The 22,772-nt window shown below is 48.1% G+C and overlaps 2 protein-coding genes and 1 long non-coding RNA gene across 4 annotated transcripts in view; 2 read left to right on the forward strand and 1 right to left on the reverse strand.

Annotated features, from left to right (window-relative positions):
* LOC135806840 (protein IWS1 homolog) overlaps positions 1-1,076 on the forward strand; it is a 5,084-nt gene extending 4,008 nt beyond the window's left edge. For both annotated transcript variants that reach the window (XM_065321027.1, XM_065321028.1), the window contains exon 3: positions 110-1,076. In XM_065321027.1, coding sequence (XP_065177099.1) covers positions 110-229 — 120 coding nt within the window. In that variant the 3' untranslated portion in view covers positions 230-1,076. The remainder of the gene's footprint in view (positions 1-109) is intronic.
* A 2,574-nt stretch (positions 1,077-3,650) lies between these two features.
* On the forward strand, positions 3,651-6,403 carry LOC135813313 (uncharacterized). The gene is made up of 2 exons (XR_010553014.1): positions 3,651-4,141; positions 5,368-6,403. It is a non-coding gene; the product is annotated as an uncharacterized LOC135813313 (long non-coding RNA).
* An 80-nt stretch (positions 6,404-6,483) lies between these two features.
* LOC135813297 (uncharacterized) lies at positions 6,484-20,985 on the reverse strand. The gene is made up of 4 exons (XM_065326414.1): positions 20,332-20,985; positions 13,524-16,063; positions 12,777-13,189; positions 6,484-7,013 (listed from the first exon to the last, which is right to left on the reverse strand). Exons 1-4 carry the CDS (start codon positions 20,684-20,686, stop codon positions 7,004-7,006), a joined length of 3,318 nt encoding a protein of 1,105 aa, XP_065182486.1. The 5' UTR covers positions 20,687-20,985; the 3' UTR covers positions 6,484-7,003.
* Between the last annotated feature and the right edge of the window lie 1,787 nt (positions 20,986-22,772).

Consider the following 22,772-nt stretch of genomic DNA (forward strand, 5'->3'; position numbering starts at 1 on the left):
TGTCTGATCAACGCACCCGTGCGTGCTGTCTGTGTCTGTGTGTGTGTGTGTGTGTGTTTGCATGTGGATGTATGTGCATGGTTGTGCATGTTTGTGTCTGTCTGTCTAGGGCAAGAAAGAGCCTGATCGGTTTGAGAAGCAGCAGTTGAAGCATAAACAAGGCAAGCAATTGAACAAGACCAGACGTGCTGCCGCCGTCAGTCTCGTTGGCACAAAGATGTCACTGTAATCCAAACAATACTCAGAGCAGCCCATCCGCATCTTCTGTACAGCAAAGTTACAGATAGATTGCCATCAAGAACACTGGTCACGGTATGTTGTACAAGGGTCCTTGCAAGTGGATATATTATAAATAGGTGTGTTGTATTAGTACTTCCTTGCTTGCTTCTTGTTTATCTCTATTTAGGTATAGTCTGATGTTGTTAGGTTTTCACCCGTTATGCTCCCAGTTTATGTTGGTTTTTCGCGTCCTGTACTTGATCATTGCATATCTGTATGTACGTGTGCTGTGTGTGTGTGTGTGTGTGTGTGCGTGTGTGTGCGTGTGTGCGTGCGTGCGTGCGTGTGAACTTTTTTTGTATTTATACATACTGTACGTGCAAGCGCGGATGTCGCACTGATTATAGTGTGGCAGCCTCGGGTCTGTATGCTCTACAGGAGTAAATACCGTGACCTGCCACTACGCTGTTTTTTATTGTTTTCATCACGTTTTCCCATTCTCGCAGCAGAGCGAGCTGAATGCAGGCTTTCACTCATCCATCCGTCCTAAACTTACATCATTTTCTCCTATTTTTCAAGTATCCTGTGAATCAGTATGTTTGTGAGCAGCAGATGAAACTACCGTGTTGAACAGCGTTCACACACAAACTCTTACAACAAGTCAGTAAGCACAGTGTTGTTGTGCTTGATGCTTGATACAGTTGTTATGCATTGCAGCTGAATGGTCTTTGTTGTCAGCTTGTCCTATCCTTGCTGTGAATGGTCTTGGTTCTCAGCTTGTCCTAGCCTTCCTGTTTGTTTTTTTTTGTTTTTTTTTGTTTTACAAAAAAAACCACACCATTTGACGGCACAAAGCAGCAAGCCAGCGATGAGACATATGGAATGGCAGGAGTGGGGGAGAGGCAGGGGCAGCTTGACCGACCATAGAGTCTCGATTTCATTGCAACCCAAGCGCTCCACAAAAACAAAAAAATTACAGAAAATACGCAGGGGGGGGGGGTAGATAACTGGGGATTACGGGGAAAAGTATGCACGATAAAAAGTTATCAGAGTCAACAAAGTGAATGGAGGAGGGAACGGAGTTAGAGCTTTTTTTTGCTGTGAATGGTCTTTGTTCTCAGTTTGTCCTAGTCTTGCTGTGAATGGTCTTGGTTCTCAGCTTGTCCTAGTCTTGCTGCTCTAGTTTTTCTTGTACCATTGCGCAGCCACAGTTGCCATGGTTACCTGCTGTGCACCGACGCGACCTGAACCGACCCGTGTTTACCTGACCTCAGTGACCTGTGCCAAGGGTTTATTCGGCCAGGTGAAGTGGATGTACAATGCTAGCTACTGCTCGATGAAATTCGGTTGCGTGATTCAAGTCAATGCCCTGCACCTGTGCGCAGCACAGTGTTCACACAGGTCTGGTCTGGCGCTGCATAGCACCCTGTACTGGCCTGTACTGGCATGTACAGTACTACTACTAGGACATGTACTGCTCACTGAAGTACAGGGAGTCACTTTTAAAAGTCTTTGCACCGTTCACCAGTGAACATCCCAGTGTTCGCAGGTCTAGGGCTGCATAATGCCTGGGAGGCTGGTACGTACGTGACTTGCATGATCGGATTTCTTTGAGCAGCAAAGCACTCTACTTGATTCACGTGGTTGGATTCCATATATGTTTATTATAATTAGGGCTCAAACGGTTAGTCCGATTAACCGGTTGCAGACCGGTTACGAAGAATTAACGGTTAACCGATAAAGATAACGGTTAATACGCAGTAACTTTTCAGTCAATTTTTCAAGTATCAGGTCGTTGCAAAGTATGCAGGCTGTCGCACGCGTACGCAATTTCTGGGCTGTCAACTCGGTCATATCTGGTCTCTTCGTGTGAGAGTATGTATGAATGAGCATGCAAGAGAATATACAATCATGTGTGCGTTGTACTGAATAGGGTACATTTTTTGAAGAAGTATAGTCAAATATACGGTTAAAAAAGAGTCCGCAGGATTGCCGTGGCTTATAGGTTATAACCGTTAAGCCGACCGTTAGCTTAGCAGTTAACCGTTGGGGGTAAAACCGTGACCGTTTGAGCCCTAATTATAATGTTGGCCTATTGTCGGTAGGGTGACCAGACAGACTGTCTGCTAATGACTCGGATGGTGACAGAAAGTATCAGACTGGGTAGGTTTGCATGCAATAGGCTGGCTACAGACGACTGCCCTTTCAAAATTATTTTATATGTTACAAACAGGGAGTCCAAAATTACCGGTATTTTACGACTCCCTGGTTAAAAGCCAAAATGAATGAGCACACATCAACTGAGACAATAACACTGTATGAGTGAATCGGGAATATTTTGTATGCCTAGGAGGCGCAAAACTTGAATCATTTTAAATAGGAGAGTCTTCGGGTAGTAGGGTACGGGTGTTACACGTAATAAGAGCGGGTAGTAGGGTAGCAGTTTGCTCCTGAATATTTTGCATGTGAGTAAGTTTTAGGTGGAATGTACGGAATTTTTTGCATACAACATTTTTGGCAAATGGAACCTTTTCACTCACCGATGCGTAGAGCTCAATTCTGAGCAATATGCGAGCTGTTCATACTGTAGTGTCGCGGCGTATAAAAGCATGACTCGAACAGAAGCCGATTTTACGAAGCGTTCCATGACACAGAAGCATGATTTGAATAAAAGCATGCATGTATCATGTACTTGCACACTACATACAGGTGCGTGACAATGTGCACTGCACAGTGTAAACTGAAGATGTTGACATAGAAGCATGTTTCGAATGTAAGCATAACTTGAATAGAAGCATGGTTTGAATCCCGGCTTATACGGCCGTACGCACCTGCTATTATACGCGACATTACAGTATTCATTATAGTCCTGATTTCCAGTATGCGTAACAAATAGCCGACAAAAGTCAAAATGGTTGGCTGGGGCTCCGATACGAGTGTGACAGCGTTACAAATATTGCCGGGAGGTGGGGCCGGGGACTAAAAATGGCAGCATCTGCGCAAGAGCCAGAGAACGAGGGACACTGCAAGCCAGAGGATAATATAATTGTACGCATGTGCACAATGCAGATGGATGCATGCTACTAGAGTGTAGGCACACACCTTGGTTTTAGCTTGGGGAGCTGCACAGTGTTAGCAAGCATTGATCATAGCAATATCTGGTAGTTATGCATGAACACATGTGTAGGCAGGTGTTGTACCTGCGCCTGCACGTGTTATCTCTTCGTCGTAGCTGCTGCTGTATTTGTGTCTCTGTGTGTACATGTGGCTGCACGTGTTGTCTCTTCGTCGTAGCTGCTGCTGTATTTGTGTCTCTGTGCTGCTGACCCGTACATGCTGCTGCGCTGCTTTGTTGCTGACCTGTACATGCTGCTGCGCTGCTTTGTTGTTGACACGTGCACATTTTTGTGCTGAGTACACCACCTTTTTGTGCTGACGAGGGCACCAATTTCTGATATCATGTTTTCCTTTTGCCATGTCGTCGTCAGTTGTCCGACGGTCGTCGTCAGTTGTCAGACGTTCGTTGTCAGAGTCAGTTGTCCGACGTTCGTCGTCAGTTGTCAGTCATTCGTTGTCAGAGTCAGACGTTTGTTGACAGTCGTCAGTCATTCGTTGTCAGTGTTAGTTCTCCATTATGAGTTCTTCCGTCGCCGCTTGAAGTAAACTATGAAAAGCTCTCTCTCTAGCTCTAGAGAAAAACCACTGACTAGTTCGTTTTGAGGTGTGGCGTGGCGAGGATAGAAGAGGCAGTTCGTTCTCAACCTTCCGAGACGACATTTGGCGCCCAACTAATCGAACCCACGACCCTGAAGCTCGTCGCTCTCCGGCCGGTGTTTTTCGTTTTCCTCTTCGCGTTCTCGCCATGGCTCCGCTTTGCTGCGTCTGTTCAACCCTTTCCTAGATCCTCGGAGCTCCTACTCAGGTGAGCATGCCTTTGTAATTGTCTGCTCTGCGTAATGTGTTGCAATGTTGCCGTACCTTGTATTCGATTTCGAATTTTCAAATAATTGTTTTGCGTCGGGTGACTCGGGTCCCTGCAGGAATTCCGTGGAACCTTGTTCTCTCGTGTTCGAGTGTGTACTCGTAGTGTAGTCTTGCTGCTCGTTGGAAGTTCGCCCCGTTGTGTTAGTTGTGTCGCTCTGACTACCCTGTACTGTACTGTTGTGTATGAAAATTTCAAACTTCTGTTCGTGCGCTACTCGTTCGAATCTGGAACTTGTGTTTGCATGTTCGTCGTGCATTCAGCATGGGTAGCTTTGATCTCGTCTTGTGTTGTGCACTTGTGCTTGTCACGGAGTTGCCGTCGGACTGCTCCGATAGTGTGACTGTGTCGCGTGATTTGTTTAGATGTCCACCTGAACGTTCTCGAGGTGCTGCCTCGTATGTAGTCGATCCATATTGTTTTGTTTCGTGTTTTTACCGTTTTAGTAGTAGTTTCTCCATGTTCTGTGTACATGGTGTAGAGCATTGTCACTGTCAGGCTCGGCCATGCACTGTCAACAAAGTAGGAAAGCTGTTGGCTTCCGGTTTGGTGGGAGGTGTGAACTTCATGTAGGATTCTCGTTCTTGATCCAGGTTGAATTTTGTTTGTGAGCGTATGGTTTTGTAATAATTGTGTTTCGGCATGTGGGTTTCTCTAGTTCGTCTGGGTGGGCGTCTGATCATGGTGAGCCACGGTCTGCTTGGTGGTCTGCAGGGATCCTGCGCTTTTTTGTATCGGTTTGCCTTGCGGGTGTTATGGTTTCCGTGTGTTGCTGGCTGGCCCTTGTGCGTCCCAGTCGGTGCCGGACAGTTTTTTTTCTTCGGTTTTTCGGTTTTGTGAGCGGATGTACTATAAGTTCCGTGTTATTCAGGTTCAATCCCTGTGGTTTTTTCAGGTTCAATCCCTGTGGGTTTTTTCAGGTTAGAGACCTGTGGTTATTCAGGGTAGCGCCCTGTGGTTTTTCTTCATTATCTTTTGCGTATTGGTAACCGATTTGTTTGTGTGTCCTCAATGGTGTCCTCACTGATTAATTGTTCCTGTTTCAATCGACGTGTTCTTCCTGGCTGTTCTTCCCTTCCTTCGTGTGCTTTACTGATTTTTGGTGATGGCTGAGATGTTTGCGTCAGTCCTTCTCTCTTTCTGTGTGTGTCCTGTGATTCTCGGAGTTTCTGTAGCGCCATCGGTTTTCGGACAGCCGGCCAGTGTGCGTCCTGCTGCCCCAGTCTTCTCGGTCGGTGCGTACTGTCGGTCTCGCCGCTCCTGGAAGCGTCGCTGGGTCCGTCGGCATAACCTGTTTTCTCATGCATTTGTACTTTTGTTTTGTCATGACTGGTGGATGGGTGGCGTACTAGGTTGGTGCTGTTCTAAGAATAAAAGATCCAAAGGGACAAACACAGGTCGAACAGCTCGCCAGCCGGGGTCCTTTGCAAAATCTGTTGCTTGCAGGTTCCGTTGATTGGTGCACAGTTTTGCGGGGCTCCCGACTGGTGTTAACCCTCCTGGCCTACTCGTCATGCGTTCAACAGTTGTGGCCCACCTCTTTTGTGTTTTATTGTCGCCTGTTTATGTTGCTTCATATTTCATTTCCCCTGTCTTTCTGTCTTCTTCTCCGGTCTGTCTCCTTCCGTTTTTTATACACTTCACTTTTGCTTCCATCCACAGGAGTGGATGTCTTTTTTTGGTAGGGGATAGTGTTGTACCTGCGCCTGCACGTGTTATCTCTTCGTCGTAGCTGCTGCTGTATTTGTGTCTCTGTGTGTACATGTGGCTGCACGTGTTGTCTCTTCGTCGTAGCTGCTGCTGTATTTGTGTCTCTGTGCTGCTGACCCGTACATGCTGCTGCGCTGCTTTGTTGCTGACCTGTACATGCTGCTGCGCTGCTTTGTTGTTGACACGTGCACATTTTTGTGCTGAGTACACCACCTTTTTGTGCTGACGAGGGCACCAATTTCTGATATCATGTTTTCCTTTTGCCATGTCGTCGTCAGTTGTCCGACGGTCGTCGTCAGTTGTCAGACGTTCGTTGTCAGAGTCAGTTGTCCGACGTTCGTCGTCAGTTGTCAGTCATTCGTTGTCAGAGTCAGACGTTTGTTGACAGTCGTCAGTCATTCGTTGTCAGTGTTAGTTCTCCATTATGAGTTCTTCCGTCGCCGCTTGAAGTAAACTATGAAAAGCTCTCTCTCTAGCTCTAGAGAAAAACCACTGACTAGTTCGTTTTGAGGTGTGGCGTGGCGAGGATAGAAGAGGCAGTTCGTTCTCAACCTTCCGAGACGACACAGGTACTGGTACATACATACATGACTGTGTGAAAAGTCAAGTCTCAACTTTCTTCAATATGAACAAATAACGGTCATGATCACAAAAGTGGAATGGATGGGTGGATGGGTGAGTGTGTGGGTTGAGAAAGAAATCCACTGTAAGTGCAGACACAACAAGAAAGGAAATCGGGAACTGTGGACTTCGAATACTTGCAGCGAGCGCGCAAGAGACTCTGTTGGGCAATGCAGAATACACCGCATGCGCTAACGTTCATTAAAACTGATACTGTAGTAGACTGGACTAGACAGTACATGTAGTTCAGTTGATCATTATATCTACATAGTAACACAACAGTTTGTGTCATAGACAATCTGTATACATCATGTCTATACAAGTGATGTCACAGTGTTGTGATCAATGACAGGTAGTGTGCTGTTGGAGTATCTCTTACTGCAGTAGCTTCTTGAAATGATCCCTGTCCAGTGCTGGTCACTTTCACCAATCTCAACCGCTAAACACTATCCACTAGAGATCTTCAGAAGCTCAGCTAGCCCTGTAGAGTGTACAACGGGGGAATCACATGTACACACACGCACACACACGCACACACACACGCACACACACACACACGCACACACACACACACACACGCACACACGCACACACATGCATGCATGTGCACACATACACAGAACACACGTACATGTCGGCACACAAACACACATGCATGCATGCAGATGCGCACACAGCGGACATGTACACAAGTCCACACATAAAACACACACAATGACAACTCTGAAACCTGTGAACTCCTTTAAGAGATGCGAATGGCATGGAATGGCCATGTTAGTCTCTCCGGGAAAGGATAGAAAGATACAAGAAAGGAGTCCTACAAAAGTGACTCCATTGGTTATTGCCCCACCCAACAGCCAACACACCTTGCAATCCCTAAACTCTGGCTGGAGCTGGATATGATCTCACTCACATCGCAAAAAGCGGGCCCGTGAGACCAAGGTGAAGAAAGAGGTTGGCATGAGGGGATCCGCGTCTCGAGTTCCACCTGCATGTACCCTGCCCCAGTGAAGTTAATGCTTGATACTAGTGTGGGCTGCACATTGCAAACTCAGATTATAGGGAGTATATGGTCCTGGGACAGGAACGTTCTTCTGTGAGTGCACCCACCAACGGAACTCAATGGTACAAGCACACAATCACCCACTCTTGAAGATGCACATTATATGTACACGCACACACATACACACGAACACGCACGCACGCGCGCGCGCGCACACACACACACACACACACACACACACACACGCACACACACACCTGTCCTGTCCTGTCCTGTAGAGCCACTACCACTAGGGTCACGTGGGCCCCGGAGGGGCAGCAGAGAGAGAGAGAAAGAGCACGCCACCCGATGGCGCTCCAGATGCGAGACTAGTCGGAACCGGCGAGAGCAGATACACATATGCGGGAACTTGTCCCATTCTCTGGCCGTTGGTCGGTGGCAGTGCGTTGAACAGCGATGGCGGTTGCGTCCCTGGGTTGAGCGGAAACAACGAATGCAGGTGCCACAGTGAGCATTGCAGCACCTCCGAGCGATAGTGTCACCGGTGACAATAGCAGCTGGTTCGGTCGGTACTGGGCACGAGGTAGAAGCGGAGCAACGATGCACAGCCAAGCCTCCGCGGCTCCGGAACCAACGATGACACCGAGGGCACTGACATGCACCTCTCTGCTCCGAAACCGGCTTCTGCCGTTCAGCCGTGCACTTGTGCCTAGCGAGGTCACCCTGACGTGCGAAGTGCCGGGCGCATGTGAAACAAGTCACCGGTGCCGGTACGAGGGGATCCGGGGCATCAGAGGTGTAAGCCAACCTCCAGTCTGGGCGAGAGTCACAGGCCACTCTGTACCAGTCCGCTTCAAGGTCTCGGGAGCGAAGGTCCTTTACAGCGCAGTCTTTCCACCGCCGACGTGGGCCATGTGCCGGGCGACGAGATGGCAGGGTGCCGAACAGCAACTGTTTGGGCAATCGCACGTCGTCCATGCGGGCGACATGGCCTAGCCACTCGAGGCACCGATGCTGAACCTTGGTGACGATGGTTTCAGAGTCACCCCACCACTCAAGCAGCTGGTTGTTGGATATGTTGTCATCCCAGCAACGATGGCGTGTGATGCCCAATATTGACCGCACGCATCGCATGTGGAAGACAGACATGCGACGGAGGTCCTGCTTCAGCGGCGTCCAGCTCTCGGACCCATACAGGAGCAGAGACAGGACACAAGCATTAAACACACAGCGTTTAATATGAAGATCTAAGTTCTTAAAGTTGGTTGCTCCAACGAGGAGCACACGCTTCTTGCCGAACTTGACACTTGACTGACTCACGACTGCCATCCGGAGCACACCAGGAGCACGTCGCACCTTCCGCTCGGCAAACCTGAAAGAAAGCACCACTCCCTGATGAGGGGTGAATTCCCCGAAACACTGTGTATTGAGCAGGGAGTGGTGCTTTCTTTCAGGTTTGCCGAGCGGAAGGTGCGACGTGCTCCTGGTGTGCTCCGGATGGCAGTCGTGAGTCAGTCAAGTGTCAAGTTCGGCAAGAAGCGTGTGCTCCTCGTTGGAGCAACCAACTTCATGACATTACCGCCGAAGTCGCAACTTCTAAGTTCGTATCTAAGTTCTTGTTCCTGAAAACAGATTGCTGCAGAGCACCACAAGCCCGGGACGCACTTGCCACCCGAGCGCTGATATCCTGCGAAGATCGGCCGCCACAGTGGATGATACACCCCAGGTACTTGAACTCCGGCACACACTCAATGTCCACACCGGCCAGCTGTATGGGCGCCTGGTCCGCAGCCGTGACGCCAGCTCCCGCAACCAAGAACTTGGTTTTGGTCGCGCACACGGTGAGGCCGAACTCCGAAGCGGTCGAGTTGAACAGGTCCAAGGCAATCTCAGCACCAGCACGCGATGTTGCAAACAGGGAGGATTTGTCCGCGAACTGTGCCTCTAGGGCGGTGACAGCGGTGTCAGCCCGGCGTGCCTTGCGATATAGTTGACCCTCACCATAGTGGTAGCTGAACTCGAAACCAACTCCAGGAATACCTCTGACCCTCTGTTGCCACTTGGTGACTACTGCCCACATGAAGATGTTGAAGAGGACAGGAGCCATTGTGCAGCCTTGCCGCAAGCCGTTGGTGACGCTAAACGGATCCACGTCTGTGCCACTCACGCGCACTACTACAGACATCTCATGGTAGAAAGACCGGATGACTGCAAGCATGGGGGGAGGGACACCAGCACGGGAGAGCACTCACGGGGCACGGAGTCGTAGGCCTTCTTCAGGTCAAAGAAGACGAAGAAACCCTTGGCTGTATGCTCGATGGACTTCTCGAGCAGCTGACGTACGCCGAACACCATGTCCGTGCAGGATCTGCCTCGCCGAAAGCCGCATTGTGATTCCGGGAGGAAGCTGCTGGCCAGGCCCTGGAGTCTCGTCTGAATGAGACTCGCCAGGACCTTGCCGACAACATCGAGCAGCGCGATGCCACGCCAGTTGTCGCATCGGGTCAGGTCCCTTTCTTCGGAATTGGCACTAGGGTAGCGTCTACCCACTCCTGCGGCACTTGGCCGGCACGCCACACATCTCCGAATAGCTCCACAAGCTTGTTGTTCAGCGACTCACCCCCTGCCTTCACCATCTCCTGCAAGACGCCCGAGGCTCCAGCAGCCTTGCCATTCTTCAAGCGAGCAACGGCGCGGCACACTTCGCGCAGCGTGGGAGGTTCAGCGAGGTCTTCGGCAAGCGGTAGTTGAGGGATACCATTCAGCGCGTTCGGTGTCCAAGTGATCATGACGTTGAGCACTCCAGAGAAGTGCCTTCCCCAGCGCTGTCCCTGCTCACGCGGTGACGTGCATATATTTCCGTTCTCGTCAACGATCGCTGCTGTCCGTAGTGGTTGAAGGCCGCGCCCAGCAGACTGGAGGTCATGGATACATTTCCACACGACAGCGCCATTGAAACGGGCGTCGGTGGCCGCCTGAGCTTTAGATTTGATCCAGTCCACTCTGGCCGTGTCGATTGCTGCGCGTGTGTTCGAGCGGGCTGCCTTAAACTCCTGATGAAACGGAGTGTTTCGCTGCTGGCCACGGCGAAGCCAATCCTCATAGGCTGCATTCCGCGTGTCCAGTAGGTGTTGGATGTTTGGCAGGGCTTCCTGGAATCAGTGCGGCTGACGCCGTTTGGAAAATCCAAGGGCTGTGGATGCAGCAGTGTCAAGGGTGGACTTGATAGAGGACCATTTCTCACTAATGTTGGCATTCTCGAGCCAGTTGTGGTCGATCTCCTCCTTGATCACTGCCTGGTAGATATCGGTAGGCGTAGGATCTTCAGGGGAAGACGTGCGACGATCCTTTAGCTGTGCAACTTCAAACCGGCGCCGGACACTATCCTTGCTCTGCGCCCCGCGCCGCACCGGCGATGAAAGCTGCAGAACCATATATAGCAGTTGGTGGTCGCTGCCGCATTCAGCACTCCGGATGACGGCCACATCGGTGCATAGATGGCGGTCGTCTTGCCGCACAAGTATGAAATCTATGCAGTGCCAGGTGTGTTTGAAAATGTTCCATTTAGGGAACCAGGTGTTGCATATACACAGTTGATTGAAAGCAGCAAAGGACAGTAGCTCAGCTCCTGATGCATTCATGGTGTTATACCCGTGAGTGCCTCGCACATCGGACCACTCATCGCCCCTTTGGCCTGAACCGACCCGTGCGTTGAAATCCCCAAGTACGATACAACAATCAGATGGTGGAACGTCCTACAATACACTTTGGACATCGTCAAAGAATTTTTCTTTCACAGTGCGACTAGCCGCATAAGTCGGGGTGTAGGCACAAACCAGAGTGAAACTCCTAGCTGACCCATCAACGAGGGCGAACTGTAGGCGGGCAGATACAACGCGAGAACTCACCGCCTTCCAGACGCAGCCACCAGCTCTCCACGCGCTCGCAGCGCAACGATCCAAAACAATTGCGACTCCTTCTCCTCGGCGGCGAGAGTCGTCTGCGCCAGGAGATGGACGGCCAGAGCTGAGGATAGTGAAACCGTCTACGACGTAGCTTTCCTGTCCAAACCAGTGAGTCTCCTGCAGGCCTGCTGCGGCGATATCAAATCTCCGTAGTTCCGCCACAACACGATTTATTTTTTTGTTTTCAACTACTCGGCCAGAAACGCTTGCCGTCTCAATGGCTCCGTCTCGCTCCACCAGGGACCTGACATTCCAGCATCCAAAGTGCAACAGATGGCGTCTCCTTCTCTCTCTCCTCTCTTCAACAAATTCCATGGCGCGTGATGGAATCCACTCGGGGGCTTGTCAAACCTCCGCGAGTGGCGATGAAGGGCACACACACATGCACACACAGACACACACAGAAACTTGCACACGCACACACACACACACACACATACTGTATTGTACTGTACTTGTTGCTCACTGCCAAAACTGGTCACGTGAGTCCCCCCACCCCCTGGGAGAGGGGAGAGACACTCAAAAGGAATCTTGGAAAGATGACTCAATTGGTCATTGAACCACCCAACGGCCGACACCCCCTGAAATCCCCAAAACTCTGGGTGGACTTGAAAATGACCCCACTTATGGGCTCACACACCTCAGTAAGTGGGTGAGGTCAAGGTGCAGAAAAAGGATTGACGGCATCAGGGTATCCATCCCGGGATCCAACTGCAGTTACCCCTGCCCCGGCGAAGGTAATATTTGCTACTAGTGTGAGTGGCAAAATCAGAGTGGATCTGATAAAAGCTTCCCTAGCACCATTGATTACACAAGAGTTAATCTAGCCAGAAGCAGTCCATGGCTAACAGGTATGTATACTTCAAATAGAAAGTATATGAACCCTGGAACCAACAAAGGTGGCAGGTACAACATTACACCTTCAAGCAGCCGAGCCTGTTGGCAACAGACCCAACACGATCAGGCATAAGTGTACCTACCAACCGAACTAGCTGGCACACACACACACACACACACACACACATACACACACACACACACGTGCACACACATGTGCACACCAGACAACTGTCCCATGAAGCCATTGCCACAGGGTTACTTGGAACCAGGGTCCCATAATTGGCAATGCAGACATAGACGATTCAAACAAACCATGTTGTGACCTAGCCAAAACCAAAGATCTGGCGCAAGTACCACCGTGTAAGCCTGCGCCTTCCACAGACACAGCTGTGGTTCACTACACTCATGTGAGCCGAAGACAGCACTCTTAACTTACTGCGACATGCGATGTCTGAGTGCTGCCAGCATAGCACAGTGTTGGTTGTGTTCACTTAGGTGTTCATCAGTTAGACGATGTTTGCCACACAGGTAAGCCATGCCACAACGAGGACATGCTGTGATGTTGTCCAGGTCATAGCAGACAAAACATGCTGCTACACGTGGACACCATTCCAGTAGTGCAATGTGGTGATCAATGCTCACTTGGCGTCTCTTGGATTGATGACGTAGGACAGCAAGGATAGAGATGTATAGTAGAGAAAGGTCTCCAGCTTGTGGTGGTAAGTGCACAATTCCAGACACTGAGAGACCAGTTGCACAATTGCTTGGCAGGCAAGCACTGAGATCATTAACCAATGACTTCAACGCCGGGAAGAGTTTGGAACTATCGACAGTTGTAAAGACCGTATTCTACAGCAAAACACACAACAAACGACAGCGTAGAGAGAACGTAACTGAAGCCCATACAATCGAAATAGACTACACATCGCACAATAAGTACAAATCAGGCTGATATAGCAAAAAGAAACGCATTCCATTTCCATAGTTACCATGTCTTAGAAGTTTTCACATTCTCCTGTGTGTTCAGCAAGTAATGAGGTTCAGTGAGACATACACTATACAGTAGATCATTACTGAGTACACTGGGTTGCAGTACACTGGGTTCTTTCAGAATGGAGTGTGGAGTGTGGATGAAAACTGGGGTAACTTGAGCATACCACTGAAACTGCATGTACCAGCTTACCTCAATATCGAGCAGTGCTCTAGCCATCAGTATACAAGACTGCATCACTTCCAAATCAGGTATCTTGTTCTGGCTACAGTTGTTAATTAGTGCTGTTGTGTGATCTGCTGGATTTGAGCCATTACACCATCTCCTGACATAGTCCATCACAATGTTGTAGGGATGCTGTGCTGGTAGAGTGAGACCCGTTGGAGTTGTGTGTGCCCTTCCATTTACTACCGAGGATATGTACTGGGTGTTGTACGTATCACCCAAGTACAGGTACAGTAGTGTGGTTACTGTGTCATTATCCATGGAGTACAGGTACCGTTGTAACCGAAAAACTGGCAATGTGGTATAGTCGTCATTGGCATTGACCTCGCGCCTGATAGCAGTTGGTACATGTTTCCACTTGCACATTTGTATACCCAGTGTTGTAATCAATGATGGTGAAATAATCCACTCACTGCTACAGGAACTTGACATGACCTTGCCCAGGATCACAACAATGCATTGTAGCAGAAAGTAGTCCATTCCAGCACATGAAGGGACTGCACCATCTTGTGATAGGAAGCGAGATGGGATTACTCTCTCAGCAAGGTCTTCTACCACCTGTACATTGAGTATATCCTTGTTTAGCAGAGTGGAACAATACAGTTGAATGAGTTTCAGGGCACATTCAGTGACACCTGTTGCAAGACCCATTCTCAGTGTTGTTGTAACACGCTGGTACACCACCTGCAGACGGGATAGTGTTTCATGGCTGAGCTCAGATTTTCCTTCAAAGCAGTTCATAACCCGACATATGGATATCCTGCATGACTCAAGAGAAAGTTGGATCAATGCCAGCTGCAGCTGTGACTGCTCTCCTGTTTGTTCCTGCTTACATCTCTCCAGAAGCTTTTGGGCTTCGAGATCCAAATCGTCAAAATTGATGTCAGAACCTGCTGCTTTACCGGCACTGGTAATCCTACACAGGACTGAGGCGCAAAGGCTGTCAACTAATACTTGAACGGATAGCGGTGCCTTGTGCAATCGTCGAACCCTGTCTCCAAACGCTGCAACAAGTGTTGCTCTCCCAGCCAAAGCCACAAACAAACCAGAACATGTCGCTAATCTAGAGAAAGGAAGAAGTTCATCATCGGGCAATAGATCAACAACTGAAAAAGCACTCCATATGTTCACGCTTTCCTGAACCAGTTGGAAACTCCAATACATTGCTTTGTGTGCACCACAACCTCTGCAGCCATCAACATCCTTCACAAAACTAAGGAAATGCTTGCACATTCGCCGTTGATATAGGCGTTGCTTGTCTTCAGGGCATTGATAACGACCAAACTCGGCGATGAATGGTTGCAAAGAGTAGCGTTTTAAATACGCATTGTAATCCAGGAAACAAATCTTGATCAAAGGATCAAAACGTACAAGATGAACCACACTGGGCTTAGTGTCAGCCAAACCCACCATCCCACAAGCGCAATCAGATGTGAACGATGAACGCAGCTGAGAGAGAGCATGGAATGATTCCTTGTCATCCTGTTGTAATGTGTTGTAAGCTAATGCCAACAGCTTCAGGATTCGATGATTCGGTTTCAGACCATCGTCGTTGAACACATCTAGACCAAGTTCCTGAAATAGCGATAACAACATGGTTGGAGTTAATCGTCCACCTTGTAGAAGACCAGCTGTAATGCGTACAGCAAGTGGGACATTTCCACAACGATCCACTAACCTCTGTGCATCTTCAATGCTCACATTACCTTCAACACAAAGACCATGGAGAAGACTAACAGCACAGACCTTTGTCAGACCATCAAGACGGTGTTGTTGTAGTTTAAACTGGGCAGCGTGTAGGTCAAAGTAAACACGACTTGTCAGTAGGACATGGGCGTTGTGTTGTTGTCGTAGTAGTCGTTGGATGACATCTTGTAGTTGGAGATCTTTATCAGCACCAGCCTGCAAAGCATCCTCGGCATTGTCTAGGATACATAACATGTGATGTTTGCCACCATCATCATCCATGCCATCAGTTGATTTCGTTGCTTTGCCAGTAGTTTCAGATGAAGCCGGGTTTGTTTCGAGTCGGTTTTGAATCATTGCCTGGACAGTGTCAACACCAGCTACACCGCGTAAGTCAAAGAACTCCACACGACAACCAGCATTGCGACATACATGTCCCACAGCAATGGCTACGGACGTCTTACCAAAACCAGCTGGTGCCATAAGACTCTGCACTCGTGTAGATGATGACTTGGACTTTGTTGTGAGAATGTTGCGACTGATCTCTGTAACAATGTCATCCCTGCCAGTGAAGTGTTCGTCCAGGTCTGGTAGAGATGAGTTGCTTGAATGTGATGATGTTTTTGAAACCTGAGCTGTAGTTAGTCTAGTACTCATTGTTGTACCCATACTAGTTGCACTGCTTGTTGCTAAAGCTGATGTTGCTTGTTTGTCTGTTGCTGTATGTCTGCTGGAGGACAGTTGTTGATCAGTCTCACTACCTCCCTCTGTGTGGACTGACTGTTGCGTTTTCTGTTGTCCAGGCATCATCATGGTAGCATCTACCAAGACAACAAGTAGAAAACAGAACTATAGTGAATGGAGAGTCTGTATGAGTAGAAATATGTTGTGACCTTGTATATATATATATATTACACGTACTTCTCACCAGTATTGTACTCTTTGCGCACTATCGCATGCAGTATAGCCAAACTGTCACATGCCACTACCAAACTTTCTCATCGATCTCTAAAACAGGTGCACTTCTGTTTCCTTTCCTTTTGAACATTTAGCAACATGCCTTTTTTGCTATGTTTCTCGTCACCCGAAAGTCTAAAATCGTAAGGAAAAAATAAAATAATGACAGAAAAATAATTTTTGTACTAGACCTTTGCTCATACTAAAATTGACCAATACACCGTGTAAAATAGCATCCAAAGTTAGCAACTAGTCATGTTAGGAGCTTCTGTGCACGTGCAGCTAGATTGCGCAATAAAAACTGCATGGAGTAACCGGTTGACTTTGCATCATGTGTCGTGCAGGCCAGGCCAGGGTGCATATGTGCATGTGCTGGTCCCCACAGTGCAGCACAGTCTTTTTTCTCTTCCAGACTCCTGAATCGTATGCGCGCGGGTGACGAGAATCGAATACGCGCGGGTGACGAGAAACATAGAAGTAAAAACGTGTGACCTTATACTAGGCTAAGCCAACCTCTGTGTTGCCTGTGCTCTTCATTACCACAGATCTCTCATACACCAGTGATCTAGCCAAAGCCGGCTCAGCAGAATGCCGGCTGGGAGGGCGACCTGCCGGCTGACCCATGTAGACTGTAGTGCACTGCACTAGCACTTGAGTCGAGATGGTGCATTGGTGGAGTACAACCCATATCCTAGGCATAGGTATGTACAGTACAGTACGTAGCACTGGCTACTCAGGCTCAGTGCTAGCTCTTCACTTAAGCTCAAATGCACTTGAGTATGCACTTGAGTACGTCAGTAAAATTTAACAGGTTGGGTCATGGTTAGCTGCTTCTGGTGGTGTACACGGCTGTGGCTAGGCTGGGTCTTGTCAGATGACCAATGTACACTGCATGTAGACATGACCTTGGTGAACACATGATCCATGCTCATGTAGCTGTTTGCTTCCTTTTTCATATTTTGTTAATTTACCTATAATCACATTGTCACAACTGCCTGATGAATGCCCATAATTGGACGAAGCGAAAGGAGATGCAAGCTGTAATGAAAGATTTGTAGTGGTGTGTGTGTGTGTGTGTCTGTGTGGATACATGACTGACGGGGGGGGGGGGGGGGGGTCTGGGGGCACAGCCCCCAGAACGATGCATTTTAACTAGAACGTTGGCCGGCTGGCATAAAATCCTGACTAGACCTCTGTACGCTATCTGAGAATTTGTCTAAGTTGTCTCATTGGCTTTTTGACTGGCTTCTTTCATTGTATTTAATTTCTGCAGCCCAATGTGCTGCTCGTTCCTACTGGCCTCTATTCTTTCTCTGCTTGCTGCTGCATGCTCGACCCTCCTCTTCCTACCCTGCTCTCTTTGGACTTCAGCTAGGTTAGGTTTGCCAGCTTGGCTAGTAGCTGGTGAGTGTTTTGTATCAGCTTGGCAAGGAGCTGGTGAGTGTTTTGTATCAGCTTGGCTAGGAGCTGGTGAGTGTTTTGTATCAGCTTGGCTAGTAGCTGGTGAGTGTTTTGTATCAGCTTGGCTAGTAGCTGGTGAGTGTTTTGTATCAGCTTGGCTAGTAGCTGGTGAGTGTTTTGTATCAGCTTGGCTAGTAGCTGGTGAGTGTTTTGTATCAGATTGGCTAGTAGCTGGTGAGTGTTTTGTATCAGCTTGGCTAGGAGCTGGTGAGTGTTTTGTATCAGCTTGGCTAGTAGCTGGTGAGTGTTTTGTATCAGCTTGGCTAGGAGCTGGTGAGTGTTTTGTATCAGCTTTGCTAGGAGCTGGTGAGTGTTTTGTATCAGCTTGGCTAGTAGCTGGTGAGTGTTTTGTATCAGCTTGGCTAGGAGATGGTGAGTGTTTTGTATCAGCTTGGCTAGTAGCTGGTGAGTGTTTTGTATCAGCTTGGCTAGTAGCTGGTGAGTGTTTTGTATCAGCTTGGCTAGTAGCTGGTGAGTGTTTTGTATCAGCTTGGCTAGTAGCTGGTGAGTGTTTTGTATCAGCTTGGCTAGGAGCTGGTGAGTATTTTGTATCAGCTGAGATCCAGTACATGTACAGTGAAACCTGTCTAACCTGTCTACCGCTCAAGAGAACGTGGTCTCTGGAACCAGGTGGTCTCCGTATCCAGTGTTTTTTTTAAACTGGAAATAGCATTCCTTGGTCCTGGCTGAAGTGGTCGTCTGGGACAGGTGGTTTCCTTTTCCGAGTGGTCGCCTTGACAGGTTACCGTTTTACTGGAGCTTCAACAGGCTTTGTTTATAGGGGCTCCACTACCGCTCAAGCAAAATTGTCTGTTTGACCTGGGTTTGGCTTTTGTAGTTTTTTTCTTAGTTTTACTTCTTGCTTCTGAAATCTTTCTATACCAGACCTGAGTATTCCATCATCCTGATGTGTCTGTGCTTTGGGTCTGTGGTATGCCTAAGTGAAATGACCAGTAGGCGCACATTTCTGTATGCAAAGGATCTTGGGATTACTAACACTTAGAGATGATCTGCCGCCCACCACAAATCTATTACAGTTTTTGAAACTCTCTCTCTTTAAAAGGATGGACTTATATTTTTTAAATTTATTTATCGTCTCCACTTCATGGCACATAATAATACATAGCCAATACAAGAAAGGGAGGGTGTATGGCCCCAGTTGAACTTACACCGTAATACACTTTCCCCAATGTTGGAAGAATGCTCTCGACTACACCGTATTAGTAGATATAGTGAGTTGCGTGGATATTTCCAAAGAAAGCTCCTCTTCATATTTATAGAAACCGATGATGTGCTTGAACTCTCAGAACCTGTAGCATTCTGTACTTTAAGTTGTATGGTCTTGGTCTGAGGATGCTTGCTGAACAGCGTACGGTTCCTATTCCCAATCAAACACGATCCCGTAGTGATACATACAGCAGTTGCCGTACCAGTGCAGTGTGTACTGTGAACGCATACACCTTTTCTTTCTCATTAATTTATTTTCTTTATGCTTCTCACCCATGGTTGGGTTCCACCCCCTCCTCTTTGATTGGAAACTATTTTGAAGTACATGCTACGGGATGTGGAAAAATTAAAATACAAATACCTGTATACACGTGTGATTGTGAACTACTTGTGAATATTCGGGTGGAGTAACACGGTATCCTACCAATGCCGCCAAGCTGTATCTTTTCCTGGGATTGTATTACAGACCAAATCCGGCTTTTCCTAGGTTACTTGTAAAATGCCTTGGCCTGTTGGGAGTCCCCTAGTAAAACAATAAAACCTACCTACCTATCCACCCACCCACCTACCTACCTACCTATCTGCCCTACCCACCAACCCACCCACCTATCTACCCACTCACCCACCCGCCTACCTACCCACCTATCTACCCACCCACCCACCTATCTACCCACCCACCCACCCACCCACCTCTCTACCCATCCACCCACCTGCCTACGTACCCACCCACCCACCTAACTACCTACCCACCCACCCACCCACCTACCTACCCACCCACCTACCCACCCATGCACCTACCTACTATCTGTCCACTGTGCACTGGTCATTGATAGACACATACTGAAGGTATTGGTAAACTGACTTTGCCTTCCAAGGTTCACAACAACAAAATTCGCCGATAAGCTAAGGCCGCGTTCGAATTGTCTTCATCAACTGTTCAAACAAATTTTATAAAGAGATTAGTTGAAGTGTCCCATTAGAACGGTTTCTATCATTTTAGAGTTTTTCAGTGGAATTGTCATGGCGATGATGACGTCCGATCAGCTCGACCATCTCCACGTACTACGTGACGCATCTATTCCAAACTCTTCGGAACTAATCCACCTCTCCCATCGGATGAGGTTGTGGAGTTTCGAGGAGTTTCGAGGAGCTTCGTTTTTCTGAAGAGGCCAATAAGGCCACCTCTTCAGAAAAACGAAACTATTCAAAAAGTCAAAGAGTGACAATTCGAACGCGCCCCAAGTGTGTTCTTTTGTGTTCGTTTCATTTCTGAGTTTTCTTACTTGGCCAACAATGCCTGAGTGACGCCCCACCTGATAACGCCAGATTATCTTTGTTGTGATACTGTACCTGAGTGACATGTACAGAGCAATGTGTGTGTGTGTCATTTTGTGTGTAAACCAGTATGGATCATATTCTACTTCAAGTGTATGTAAACACTTACCGGAGGACGAGCCAAGTGTTGGCTCATGATCTGCCGACCTTGTCTTCGTCGGACGGTCAGTTCCCCCATTGGCAGTTGCATCGCGTCGCTTTGCCATGGTGTTGGCGACATGTTTAGCAACATCCGGTTGGCTGTGTTGAATCAGCTTCAGGAACGAATCCACCTGTTCCTCCGTTTTCTTCAGCATCAGCCTCACCACGTACTTTGTCAGATCAGACTTCACGTTTTCCTTGCTGGAGGCAGCATCATATTCATCAACGTCCAGCACATCATTCTCCAGCAAGAGTTCCAAGATCAAGGATGCATCTAGATTGGAAAGTAAGAAGGCTATGTTATAGCGCACCCTGTCTGCCATTGTTCCCACTCCTGCCTGTCCGCGTGACCACAGTTCACTCGCAATGCGGACTGATCACGATCGACATCGAGTTACTGCATAACTAACGTAACTTCTTAGGATCAAAGAAATGTCTTTTCTCAAACAATACTACTGAAGTACGAACTGTCACGTACAAGCCGTTCAGCAGTTGTGGCTCAGGTACAGGGCGAACTTGATGAAGGCAAACAACTCTTTCGAAAATAACGCTTGAAATGTTCAGCATCAAGCTCGCACAGATCTACGCTCTTCGCTATCAGCACTAGAAAAATAAACCGAAGGAGATGTCAACGGTGCGGTACTTCAGTACTGCTTTGACCGATGTTGGGCCGGTGGCCTACCGCGCCTAGGCCATGTCCTAGAGATCCTGGGCTGGGGTTTCGGACTCTCCAGTCATGGTTGCCACGGCGCATGCGTGCACGAAGAAAGATCTGACATAAATTACGGAGGATTAGCAAGACGAAATTCGCGTTCGCTCTCCAAGGAAAGTCGAACTCATGCTCATGCTCAGTCAAGAAGGATCGATTAGCAAACACACATGCATGCATGCCGTTGACTCGACGTAGACCCGGGTGCTCGAATGAGACACAGGGTACCAAAACAGAAACAGCTTGAAATTGTACCTAAACTTATTCCGATTTCGTTTAGTTTTCACAAATACCATCAACATACGGCCCGCTAACGGTATACCAAATTTCAGCTCTGCCCGGTAAACGGTTTTTGAAATACTCGCGACCCACTTTTTGTTGGGTCCTTGATTCGAGGATGTGGGTCTACGGTACGGTGCTGCCAAAGAACTGCTGAATCTGCGGCTCCGCTGACCATCTTGCTCTCAAAAACGAAGTAGTAAGTTACTACTCCCTGCCCTCAACTGCCAAAACAAGCGTAGACGATGGTAGACCTGTGTGCTTGAATCGGAGACGATCTGACGAGTTCGCTGTTTCTGATTCGAGCACCCAATTTTCAAATAAATAATCCGAAGGAAATACGACAATTTTACTGCGTACTGTAGGCTGTGTTGTAGCGCACCCAGGTTCTGAATTCCTGCTGGGTGGGTCAAGCCAGACTCTCTTCCCTGTTCCATCGCCTCTCCAAAAGTATATTCTGACATTGTTGAGATTTACAGATGAGAAATTGCACACCTGTCAAATCGTTTCTGATTCGAGCACCCGGGTCTACTGACTGTACATGTAGCGGACATGAAATCCAGTCGATTGACCGGGGCCGGCGCCCTCAGCTCAGCGCGTACACGGATCAATGACGTCATTGTGTACAGACAGTACAGCGTGTGGTAAATAATTTATGACTGCCCTGACATGACACGAATCGCGATTCATGTTCCGACTACTTTTCCGAACGAAAAATGCGACAGTTCGCAATCGAAAAATGTTTGCGAACGCGAACGCGAATTTCGTCTTGCTAAAATAATTTATCCTCCGTATTTTGTCGTTTTCGGTTCCTTGGCAGATCAGATTCAGATTATGTGAGTGCATAAAATTAAAGGGGAAGTATACCCTAAAATCAAATTTTCACCAGTTGTAGTCTTCGGGGTGCTGAGTCGAATGGTCTTGGTCCGAGAAAGCTGAGACGCTCCCTTCCTACTTGAATCCCAATCGAACTCGCGCACTTCCACCGAAACTGGGTGACTGCGCCCTACTACATTTTTACAAAAGTAAAGGCCTCTATTACGGGCAAACAGAATACAATTGACAGTGGCATGGCGAATGATTAGAACACAACACCAAAAAATGAAAACAATTGTATGTGTGAAAAAACGCAAAAACGAGAAACAAAAAAACAAAAAACAAAAAAACACCAAAAACAAAAACAAACAAAAAACAAAAAACCAGGAAAACACAAGGGCACTGTCCTGCCCACCATCGTCTCCAAAACCTCACAGCCGGCCCTCCGAGATTGCCAACTCTCGCAATGCATTCACCATGTCCCCAACACCAACGGTGAAGTATCTTGGCCTCACCATTGACGAACATCTATCATTCTCCTCATATGTCACTGAAGTTGAGAAAAAGGTCGGAACAAAACTTGCCATGTTCCGGAAGATCAGGGA

Source organism: Sycon ciliatum, chromosome 1, assembly GCF_964019385.1.
Source record: "Sycon ciliatum chromosome 1, ocSycCili1.1, whole genome shotgun sequence".
Classification (NCBI taxonomy): domain Eukaryota; kingdom Metazoa; phylum Porifera; class Calcarea; order Leucosolenida; family Sycettidae; genus Sycon; species Sycon ciliatum.